The sequence below is a fragment of the Sus scrofa genome, chromosome 7 (assembly GCF_054392235.1).
Source record: "Sus scrofa isolate SSC_HxYL_T2T_F1_AM1 chromosome 7, Sscrofa_HxYL_maternal_Yorkshire_Landrace_v2.0, whole genome shotgun sequence".
Taxonomy (NCBI): domain Eukaryota; kingdom Metazoa; phylum Chordata; class Mammalia; order Artiodactyla; family Suidae; genus Sus; species Sus scrofa.
The window spans coordinates 25,852,364-25,865,120 of record NC_139389.1 but is presented as its reverse complement, the minus strand read 5'-3'; the positions used below and the strand labels follow the sequence as shown (position 1 = coordinate 25,865,120).

Genomic DNA, 12,757 nt, shown 5'->3' with positions numbered 1-12,757 from the left:
CAGACACCATATCACGTGTATGTGGAGTCTAAAATATGGCACAAGTGATCCATCTACAAAACAGAAAAGATCATGGGCATGTAGGACAGACTCGTGTTTGCTGGGGGGAGGGAGGGAGTGGGATGGACCGAGAATTTGGGGTTAGTAGATGAAAACTCTTGCATTTGGAGTGGACAGGCAATGAGATCCTGCTGTATAGCACAGGGAACTATATATCTAATCACCTGTAAAGGAATATGGTGGAGGATAATGTGAGAAAAAGAGTGTATACATATGTATTACTGGGTCACTTTGGTGTACAACAGAAATTAACAGAACATTGTAAATAAATCATAATAAATCTTTTTTTAACAAAAGAAAAGATGTCTTCAGCATTGCTTCCTGAAGCAAGTTTTATAAGTTTTGGCTGAATTCAATACAATCATAAGAGCCTGAAAAAATGAAAAATCAATTAAAACACTATTATCATTTTCAAGGATAAGGACAGACTCAGAAGATTGTTGTCACAATGGAACACTTATTTCTTATAGAAAATGTTAATAATTCCAGCCTCTTGAAGGCCTCTTTCATATCTTTATTTCTAAGGCTATAGATGAGAGGGTTCAACATGGGTGTGAATATCCCGTAGAAAAGGGAAACCATCTTTCCCCAGTCCTTAGAAGTGGACGAAGGTGGTTGTAGATACATGTATATGCTTGTTCCAAAAAAGAGAGAGACCACAACCATGTGAGACCCACACGTTCCAAAAGCTTTTCGCCGTCCTTCGGCTGACCTGATTCTCAATACTGCTTGAGCTATGAAGCCATAGGAGATGAGGATCAATGTCACTGGAATTAGCAGAATTAACACACTGAAGAAAAAGAGCTCGGAGACAATAGGCTTTGTGTCAGCACATGACAACTTGAGAAGGGCAGGAACCTCACAGAAAAAGTGGTCCACTTCCTGATGACCACAGCGAGGCATGTTAAGGGTCAAGGAGGACTGCAACACTGAGTTGCTGAAGCCAGTGAGCCAGGAGAAGGCTGTCATCTTGAGGCAGAACCGGGGGTTCATGATGACTACGTAGCGGAGGGGTCTGCAAATGGCCACATATCTGTCAAAGGACATAACAGCCAGGAGGAGACACTCCGTAGCACCCAGAGCCAGGAAGATGATGAGCTGGGCCACACAGCCACCATAACTGATGGTCTTTTTGTTCTGACAAATGTTTTTCAACATATGAGGGACGGTGCTCGTGGTGTAACAGAGATCTAATATGGAGAGGTTTGTGAGAAAGAAATACATGGGAGTGTGAAGCTTGGGCTCCAGAATGCACACCATCATGATGGACACATTGCCAAAGATGGTGGTTGCGTATGATGCTAATAGGAGCACCAAAAGGGGCGTTTGTAGCCAGGGCTTGTCTGAGAAGCCAAGTAGTATGAACTCTTTTGAGGAGCTCTCGTTTGCCCGATTCATGATGACTTACTAACTTTTCATTCCTGAAAGCATAAAACGGGAAAATTGTCAGTCAGAAATTATCGAATACTCTTATTGTAACTGGACTGGATTTAGAACAATTATAATGAATGATGCAATGCAAATATAATTTATAGTCAGTAAATAGATCTTGTGAAATACAGTATAATTACCCCATCGTTAGAAAGTAGGTCTTCTGTTTGCAGTAGTTAGGTTTGACTTTATGAAGTAAATCATTACATTTATTTTTATTTTTCAATATTTTGGTCTTTTTAGAGCTACACCCATGGTATATGGAAGTTCCCAGGCTAGGGGTCTAATCAGAGCTGTAGCTGCCAGCCTACGCCACAACCAGAACAATGCCAGATCCCAGCCACATCTGCAACCTACACCACAGATCATGGCAATGCCAAATCCTTAACCCACTGAGCAAAGCCAGTATCCTCATGGATGCTAGTCAGTTTCTTTTCCACTGAGCCATGATGGGAACATTTAAATGCCAAGAATGTAAACTTAATATGGACATTTTAAGTGCTCAATACATTTCAATTCTTCTCTCTCCTTTTTCTTACCTTCAAATTATTACCTTAATAATCATTTGATAATAAATACTTCTTTTAATCCAATAGTTTTTTTTCCTGGTGATAATGACTATTCTTTTTTTTTAAATTGCTATTTCCCCAATACATTTTTTTCCTCCTGTACAGCATGGTGACCCAGTTACACATACATGTACACATTCTATTTTCTCACATTATCATGCTCCATCATAAGTGATAATCCAGTAATTTTTAATTCAAGCTAAAATGCTGAGTAACATCGATCGTATAAGGATATTTTCTAAATCTGAAGTTGGTTAAAGAAATTCTGCTTGTTTTAGTAGTATGTTCTTGGGATTTTTTCAGTTGCCTCTTCCTCCTAAATGACATGTCTGAACATCATTTCGCACAAAGAGCTATCATGGGTACTAGATGCTTTATTTCATGGTGATAAAATTATGGCTTGCTTGAGGTTTATAGTGATGGTCACAGGTGACATGTCCCTGCCTCACCAAGGACCTTGCTGAAAATTGTAAAACTACTAGTTGTTGCTTGACTAACATGTGACAGACACTGCTTAGTGTCTGAAATAATTCTAATTCAAATCCAAATCCTCATAAATAGGTATTATCTATATTTTATTGGCTCTGCCACTCAGTGAGAATAAATAATTTGCATTCTCAGTAATCTTGAGGCCAGGACCGAAAGCCAGGGTTTAAAGACCATTCTTTTCTTATATTTACCTCAGTTCCACCTAAAAATATAGACAGCACAAGAAGAGGGCACAACAGTGGTTATCAGGGAAAACGAGAACCAAAAATCAAATAAAGTTGATTGTCTTCGGTCTGTGGAAGTTATCAGTTTTTTAGTCATATGACCCAAAGCCACCTAAGTTTCTTTAGCATGTTTAAGTGCAAGGTCATTGATTAGACTTACTCCATTTGAATTTATAAGCATAAAAATAGAGAGTGTTCCTAGATTGACTTGAGAAAGAAGATAAAATAAGGATCGTCATATTTTATAACAAAGTGAAATACTTTTTTCCCAAGTAACCTTGGTATATGAGCTATGACTTTACCATGGGATGTCTATATGAGAATGACTAGAGATTGTTCTAAGATTTGTAGCTTTTTTTATTATATGTAGTTTTGATTTTACTTTTTTTAGCTACAGATAAACATTATTACTTGGTAAATACCAAATATACACTTTCAGTTGAAAAATGGAAAAGGATATAAGATTTGACTTATTTGTGTATACATATAAATTTTAAAGTTTTACATGAAAAAAGTTTATGTACACTAATAAAGGATAATTTTAAGATGAAAAAGACAGTTTATGGCAAAAATGATTAGCATATTAAAATATGAATAATTATACTGTGTAGTTATGAGAAAAGACCAAAAATTCAAGAAAAAGAGAACAATTGATATAAATAAGCAGGTTGGGGAAGATAAAATGTATGAAGCAAAAGTGAAAATAGAAAAGATATGCAACTTTCTTATCATTGAAGAAATACAAATCAAAACAATGAAATATTGCCTTGTCTATTCATCAGGTAATGTTAAAAAAAAAATCACCTTTAAAAGTTAGCTCTTCAGAGCCTCTGCAACTAGACACTTTGAGCATTTTATATCTGAGCTATATGATCCTGGGCAAGTTGGTGAATATCCTTGTGTTCAAAATTCAAAATTTCCATCTTGATAATAAGAGGTAATTATTGTATAGCTCTAATGGGGCAGTGCGAATACATCTGAACTTAGGATAGTTCTGGAAACCTAGTAAGAATTCAGTGAATGTGAGCTAGTTATCATGAATAGCACCAATAACATTAATCATTAGCAGTAGTTGTTAGTAATAATGTATCATTTTCTAACCTACTATGTATGTGAAATAACCAAATTAATATTGGTGATGTCAAAGCTTATTATAATTTTATAATATTATACTATGAAATGATTACATATGCATGTATTTTTTCTTTGTTTCTAGCACAATACTAAGAATATAGTTTTCCAGTAAATGATAGTCAAGTCAGTGGTGGTTAGGAGATATTGACTTGCCTGACGGGCATGAGAGGAGAGATAAGAACACTACTCAGCAGCAGTTTTTTTTCCTGTTTCTATTTTTTTGCACATCTTCTACTCTTTCCCACTGAACAGAATGGCATTAGTGTCAACTCATTCCATCGATTCCTTTACATTATCAGAAAAATGAACCCACTCTTTGAAAAAGATGTTTTCATCCACTGGCATCATTACTCTTTTCCTATTTATATAAACTCTATTAATCAAAAGAATCCTTACATACCCCTAATTCTTTTTTTTTTCCATAAAAAATTCTCACTGACTCTTTTTATGTATGATAATATTGTGGACAAATATTCATTCAAAGAGTGAAATGGCAACAAGGACTTTTGGAATCACTGAAAATACTTGACATTTATTTCAAGAATCCCAGGAAAAAAATTGAACTCTCTGGTTTTTTAATATGATGCAACCCAGAGGCAGGGATATGAAATGATCTTAAGAGACCCTTCTCACTCATGGTAATAACATAATTCTCTTCAGTAGACATCACTCACCTTTTTTTCCTAGTGTCAAAGAGATGTCTATATAATTCTTTGTGCTATGTTTTAAAGAAAGTTTAGTCCAAAAACTGGGGAAAAAGTGCAATGACTCTTTGAGTTTTCAAGCCTTGTGAAATTCTTTTTCAGCTGCATTTTGCCCACAGATTGAGAATAAAATTAGCATATGACCTCATTGCATCAAAAACATATGAAAAGAGTCCATATGATGAGGTAAAAGTGTATTTTAGATATTGTCTTCAGTCATCAGGGTGTTTTTCATTGACACTGGCTCTTCTCACCAGGTCTAATACAATGAGAAGCTGATTTTATCGCTATCAGCAACATCCATAGTCCTGGAGAGAGAGTTGTACCTTTAAATAAAGGGCTTACCTTTCATACAATGTGTGCTCTTTTAGCCCTAGGGATATGAGAGTCTCTCAAGTTTAATTGGTCATTGTGTCCAGAGAGGAAATATGTGAACTCTGTTCCCAACTATGCTAGTAGCATAATAGTGGCACATGGATGGATCACAAATTATAAAATTAGGTTGAAAATAATAGTCATGAAATATAAACCATAAAAAATAAGTTTGGAATTGTTTAATCAGGAGAGTACAAGTCTAAATGAAATGTAGATCTCATTTTTTTCTTTTTCTTTTTCTTTTTTTTTTTTTTTTTTTTTTTTTTGGTCTTCATAGGGCCGCACGTGTGGCATATGGAAATTCCCAAGCTAGGGGGTCAAACCTGAGCTGTAGCTGCCGGCCTACACCACAGCCACAGCAATGCCAGATCCAAGCCGCGTCTGCGACCTGCACCACAGCTCACCGGAATGCTGGATCCTTAACCCACTGAGCTAGGCCAGAGATCGAACCCGCATCCTCATGGATGCTAGTCGGGTTCCTTAACCCCTGAGCCATGACAGGAACTACAGATCTCATTCTTTTCAATGGTCTCAGGGTCAAATACTGAGCCCACTGATGGTATATATGAAAAAATAGTATTTGTATTGTTCATTGATTTTTGTGATGAATGTGTTTGGACTAAACCTGCTAGAGATTTTCAAGTTAAAAACCATATCATGCAAAGTCACAGCATGTAAATTAAAATTAAGGTTAGCATGCATTCACTGGGAAAGAACTACAGTTGACTCTTGGGCAACTTAAGTTTGAACTGCGAGGTCCACTTATACACAGATATTTTAAAAATATATATATACAAAAATTATGTGTAGAACTTCATGTACAAGACTTTTATCCTCACGTAGGCATGAATAATATTTAATGTAAAATTAATAATATATTATTTTTATTATTATTTATAACTTTGCTTTTCAAAGAATCATAATTAGAGAAACTGCATTTCAGTCTATTATCACAGATAAATGGTTTTTTAAAAATGTAGCAATATTACATAGAATAATAATAAATGTAAATTTCTTTTGATTCTCTGTACTAATGGGAATTGAAGAATGATATGTTTACTAGATCAACTACATGCCAGAGCCTCTGTTAATCTTTTCTGGTTAAGATTCTACAAATGATACACAGCTACAAATAGGGCAACCATTTATTAAGTTTAAGGTAATGCACTTTTATCTGCCTTAGTACCTCTGGGTTTTGTAGGAGGGAACCGTAATCCATTGATTCTCCATTCTTTATGTTTCGAAGTCTGAACTAATCTATGCATTTTCTCCAGGATACAGTATTGCTTTTGAGCATGGCTGATTAGGGGCGGTTTTATGGATTTTCCCCCTTGGCTCTTACTCCATTAGGGTATCCATGACGAAGTTCTTCCAGCTGCTAAGTGTATCTATCCCACTTTGCATTTAGGGACCAGATAAATATCATAGGGTAAGTCCACAAACCTATTGGACTAACTAAATTAGACATGGATATATGTAATCCTACCCTATGCCCAGAAGGAATGAGAAAGCTAAATATTTGTGCTCAGCTTTAAAGACTACCACTGTATGCCTTATAGTCACAAAATATTTCATTTATTTTCTTCCTACACACAAAGCACATCTGCCTCTTTCTCATTACAAGGTCAATTCTCCCAATCTCTTCAGTAGGTCTACACTTGAATTCTCTTAGCTCAGAAATCTGTGAATTAAATAGACAAGCTGTCTCTGTCCTTCACATGCTCAAAATGTATTCAGGAGATCTGAAAGAAGATGGCTAATACAAACACTCCCTAACAGAAAAAGGAAAATTTAGTTACAGGTCGCTAGAAATTCAGAAAACCACGGGGCAGTTGTGAAGAGCTCCAACTGTGAGTTGGTAATTTTTCCACATTCCACTCATTAGAAGTAGTTCCACAGTCCATTGTATTCATAACTCTTGGCTTCTACCCTTTTGGAGTTCCATTATTTTCAGTGTTTATGTCTGAAGAGCAATAAAGAATGTGTAAGCCTTTTCAAATTCCTTCCTACTTAATGAAATTTGGGAGTCCAAGGGTTAATTTAAGTCTCAAACAGTCAGAAGCTTCTTTAATTCAGATTTGTGTTGTATTTGGTAGTATAACTCTCTCTAAAATTTAGCTTATCAGTTTTATCTTAATCTACTGCATGTTCCAATGGCCACATCAACAACTGACAAGACATCACTCTCTCCATATGTCTATCTGTGAATTTCTTGAGTCTATCAATCTTTGATGGGATAGGCTTATTCACTTTTCATCTTCCCCTTATTCTCTTTTTCTTCAATCATTTGTTTCAACTGAAAGGATACAATAGATACATGTATATTTAATCCACCCAGAAAGTTTAACAACCGGTACAGTTGCTGCATTCTTAAATCAATTCTAATTATTAGAGATTATATTTTAATTGGCCTCTGTTGCTCAAAGTATGTCTTTATTTTTTTAAAAAAAAGTTTTATTGAGATGTAATAAACATAGCATAAAATTCACTTTTAAAAAGTGTATATTTAAGCTTTTTTGTATATTCAGCATTGTCCAATTTTCACCACAATTTGAGAACATTTTCATCCGTTCCAAAAGAAATCTGATGCTCATTAGTAGTCATTCCTCTTACTTCCCCCTAACCCTCTCTGCCTTAGGTAACCACTAACCTTTCTTTCTCTCTATCTTCACCTTATACTATATGTGATCTTTTGTAACTGGGTTTCTTTCACTTAGCATAATGTTTTCAGGGTTCACCCAGGTTGTAGCATATATCAATACTTCATTTATTTTAGTTGCCAGATATTTTACTGTGTGGATATATATATGCTTTTTTTTGTTGAGTTATTTCTACTTTGGAGTATTATTTTGAATAATAAATCTATGAACATTTATGCATAAATTTTTCTCAGTGAGCATATGTTTTCAGTTTTCCTGGGTATACACCTAGGAATAGGATTGTTAGATCTTATGATATTTCTCAAAGATTAAACATAGAGTTACTATGTGATATAACAATCCTATTCCTAGGTGTATACCCAGGAAAACTGAAAACATATGCCCACTGAGAAAAACTTATGCAACTTATACAACTCAACAGCAAAAAAGCCAACAACCCAATGGAAAAATGGGCAAAAGACCTGAATAGACATTTCTCCAAGGAAGATATACAGATGGCCAACAAGCATATGAAAAAATGTTCAACCTCCCTGATTATTAGAGAAATGCAAATCAAATCTACCATGAGATGTCAGACTGGCCATCATTAATAAGTCCACAAATACCAAATGCTGGAGGGGGTATGGAGAAAAGGGAACCCTCCTGCACTGTTTGTGGGAATGTAAGCTGGTACAGCCACTATGGAGAACAATATGGCGGTATCTCAGAAAACTATACATAGAACTACCACATGACCCAGCAATCTCACTCTTGGGCATATATCCAGACAAAACTTTCCTTAAAAAACACATACACCCTCATGTTCATTGCAGCTCTATTCACAATAGCCAAGACATGGAAACAACTCTATTGTCCATCCACAGATGATTGGATTAGGAAGATGTGGTATATATACCCAATGGAATACTACTCATCCATAAAAAAGAATGAAATAATGCCATTTGCAGCAACATGGATGGAACTAGAGACTCTCATCCTGAGTGAAGCAAGTCAGAAAGAGAAAGACAAATACCATATGCTATCACTTATATCTGGAATCTAATATATGGCACAGATGAACCTTTCCACAGAAAATAAAATCAGGGATTTCGAGAATAGACTTGTCATTGCCTAGGGGAGAGGGAGGGAGTGGGATGGACTGGGAGTTTGAGGTTAATAGATGCATTCTATTGCCTTTGGAATGGATTAACAATGAGATCCTGCTGTGTAGCACTGGGAACTATTTCTAGTTACCTATGATGAAGTATGATAATGTGAGAAAAAAGAATGTATACATGTATGTGTAACTCAGTCTACCCAGTTTTTTTCCTACCATGCTGTACAGTAGGAAAAAAAATAATGTATTGGGGAAATTGAAAAAAAAAAGAAAAAAAAAGAGAAGTATCATCAATTGTTTTCCAAAGTACCTTTACAATTCCATATTCCCAAAAACAGGTCGTGAGAGTTCCAGTTCCTTTACAACCTCACTTATGCTTGTTATTGCCTGTCTTTTTTTTTTTTTTTGTCTTTTTTTGGACCACACTCACAACACATGGAGGTTCCCAGGCCAGCAGTCAAATCAGAGCTGTAGCTGTTGACCTGCACCACAGACACAGCGATGAGCCATGTCTGTGACCTACACCACAGCTCACAGCAATGCCGGATCCTTAACCCACTGAACCCGTGTCCTCATGGATACTAGTCAGGTTCATTATCTGCTGAGCCATGATGGGAACTCTCCCCACCCCCTTTTTAAATTATACACTATCTAATGGGTGTAAAGTGGCATCTCTGAAGTTTTTATTTGCAAATAAAATGATCAAAATGTTGAGCATTTGGTTGTGTGTAGAATATTCTTAATTTTATTTATTACTATCTGGAACTAAGAAAGCTTTTTCCCCTTTCTAACCCATCAAGTGCTTGAATATTTAGAGTCTCACTATTTTATATTCACTTGAAAACAGGTATTGTTTTCCAGATTTACTTTTTTTTGGTAATATCTTGTCAAGTATATCCAATAGTAACATAACACATACTGTTTTTCAATTTCTTCATCTAGATTTACAATCTTGGGCTCCTTATCTGCCTTCAAAATTATTGCAGTTGATACTTTTATCAAACAGTTTCTTACTATGTAATATGGATCACTTGGTTCCAAGTTTTAATATCAATGCCCTCACCATCTGCCATGTGACCTTTATGCCAATGTCTCCTATTTAACTTTTTTTCCTTAACATCAGGACCTCACTACTGGTACCAGTTTATGTTGTCAGTTAGGATAAGTTACATTATAAGTAACTCATAATGAATGTAAGTAATAAGAGCATCAAAAACCTCAGTGACTTTAAATAATTAAGTTTTATTTCCCATTCATGCTAATTTCCTATCAAAATTTGGAGTTCTACTCCATATTGTCTTCAATCCAGGATTCAGACACATTAACTCTCTTTGTAACTTTGCTTCTTTCAGCTGACATTGGGAAAGATTATGGCAGTGTGGACTAGATCTTAAAGACATTGTCAAGATGTGACCCACATCATATCTGCTTCTGCTCGCACTTAATCGACAAAGCAAGTTTAAAAATCAGGCCTACATTCAGTAGGACAGGAAAGTGCAAATCTACCATCTGCATAGAAGGAGAGAGAAAATCAAATACCCATGAACAAATCTAGTTTATAATAAGTATGAGAAATGTGCTATTTCCAAATACTCAGGGAAATAAAACAAATAAGAACTTGGTAATTTTTCTGCTATCATTGACAAATGCCTCAAACAATGAAAATTAGCAGAGTTAGCAAAAGCTCATGAAACAAATAGTCTCATTTGTTTGAATGTGTAATGCTATAAAATTTCTTCAGGGAAGCTTGGCAATTTGTATTAACTCTTAGGTCTTCTCAGAAATTTATGATTTGACTGAGTTATACCATTTCAAAAATATAAGTTGACATATGGACATAGATCTGTAAGTGCAGAATTCTTTACAGTAGCATTTGTAATGATCAAAACAAGGAAATAGTTAAATGTATTTTAATGTATCTGCATGGTGAAATTCACTTTGCAGCTATTTTAATGATAATTTAAGAATCCTGATATATTCCTTTTTAAAGTGTTTTTAAAATATTTATTTATTTGTTTATTAGCCACACCCATGGCATATGAAAGTTCCCTTGCTGGGGATTGAATCTGAGCCAGAGTTGCAACCTACACTGCGGTGGTGGCATCACCAGATCCTTAACCCACTGTGCCTGCCTGGGGATCGAACAGGTGCCTCCACAGAGACAAGCCTGATCATTAACCCACTGTACCACAGTGGGAATTCCAGAACCCTGGTATATTCTAAGGATATAATGCATATATTAAAAAAATTAAACCTCCATTGACAGAAAAAAGGAATAAGCTAATATGCCAACAATGGTGAAATGTAAATATAATAAATTTAAGGATGAGTTCTTTTTCATAAAACTGTTTGCTTTTAATAAAATGTAGGTGCATAAAGATAAGATAGATTGGGCAATAAGGTAGGTTTAGGTAAAAGATGATGGTATCAGAAGTGTGAAGATGGAGAGGAATTGGAAAGATGGGAGGTAAAAAAGAGGAATGATTGATATGTCTTGGTAATGGTTTTGGTGTGAAAAATTAAGGCATGATGGTGTAAGATATGATTTGCAAATGTAAATAGCAGGTGAATCCATTCATTAAAACAGCAAGCTTTAGAAGAGGCCTTCGTGGCAAAGGGAGAGCAGGTGTCAGCTTTCCGATGTGTTAAATCTGAAATGCTTATCACATAGTCAAGAGATGGCAAAGCCATATACAGGTTTGGAAATTTTAAAAAGCACCCAAATTAGAGATATAATTGTTTTATTTAATTTAGGGTCTTGAGTTTCTTATTGTTTTTGTTGAGAAAATCAGCTTTTTAAATGCCATATATTTGAAGTCATTCCCTTTCCAATGTCTCTGAAGTGTTACATTTAGTAAATCATTATTATGACATAGGAACCATATTCTGTACTTGCGTTGTAGTTATTTTCTACTGCTGCTTCTACCTTCCCTACTTTGCTTATTGGATAAATGCTAAACTTTTCAGTTATCATCTCCAGACTATTTTTGTATGTGTTTTGTACTCTCTGTCTTAACTACTTACAATTACCTATAATTTCTGAAAAGCTTACTTTTGTAATCCTTTCTCTGCTGCCTAAAATATTTCCTCATCCATGTTCTTATATTAGTAATTGCAAATAAATATTTAAGTGTCTGAGTTTAAGGGTCATTTTCTTTAGGAACTAGAATTTTTTTTTAGTAGAGGAACTGTGATTTTTTTTCTGGTCTGGTGTTATCTAGTGATCAATAAATATTTATCTAGTGACTATCCAAATAAAAATTAATTCAGATCAATTAAAAAAATGATTCCTATTAACATTTCTATGAATAATTTATTTTATAATTCAGAGGAGTTCCAGCAAGCCTGGGGTGGAACTTTGGACAAGTAAAGATTTAAGAGATGAAGGAAAAAAAGGAGAAATGCTAACAATGGGGAGTAAAGAATGAATTAAAATAGTTGGTGGAGTTCCCGTCATGGTGCAGTGGTTAACGAATCCGACTAGGAACCATGAGGTTGAGGGTTCGGTCCCTGCCCTTGCTCAGTGGGTTAACGATCGTGGTGTTGCTGTGAGCTGTGGTGTAGGTTGCAGACGTGGCTTGGATCCCGCGTTGCTGTGGCTCTGGCGTAGGCCGGTGGCTACAGCTCCGATTAGACCCCTAGCCTGGGAACCTCCATATGCCGCGGGAGTGGCCCAAGAAATAGCAAAAAAAAAGACAAAAAAAAAAAAGTTGGAAGTAAAACCCAATTGATATTTCAAGTTTCTAGTATAAGATGCACACACTTAGCTGGTTTAAAGCCAGCTATATTTGAGACAGACTACATGCTTAGAACAGTTCTGGAAAGGGCATATGATGGATTTTTTTCAAGGGATGTGAGGATGCAAAGCGATTGCGGACATCCGTGCCGGGAGTATTTTTGGCTTTGGCTCACTGGTTATATAATTATAAAGATATGGAAACCCCGAACTAGCTGGTAGACAGGATAGTATATAAGTGAGAAGGTAAAACATTCATGACCTGACTAGTCTGACATG

At 35.6% G+C, this 12,757-nt stretch overlaps 1 protein-coding gene across 1 annotated transcript; it reads right to left on the bottom strand.

The window, feature by feature from the left end:
- Positions 1-489: 489 nt before the first annotated feature.
- Positions 490-1,458, bottom strand: LOC146401427 (putative olfactory receptor 2B3). The gene has a single exon (XM_084970513.1). It carries the CDS (start codon positions 1,456-1,458, stop codon positions 490-492), a length of 969 nt encoding a protein of 322 aa, XP_084826639.1.
- Between the last annotated feature and the right edge of the window lie 11,299 nt (positions 1,459-12,757).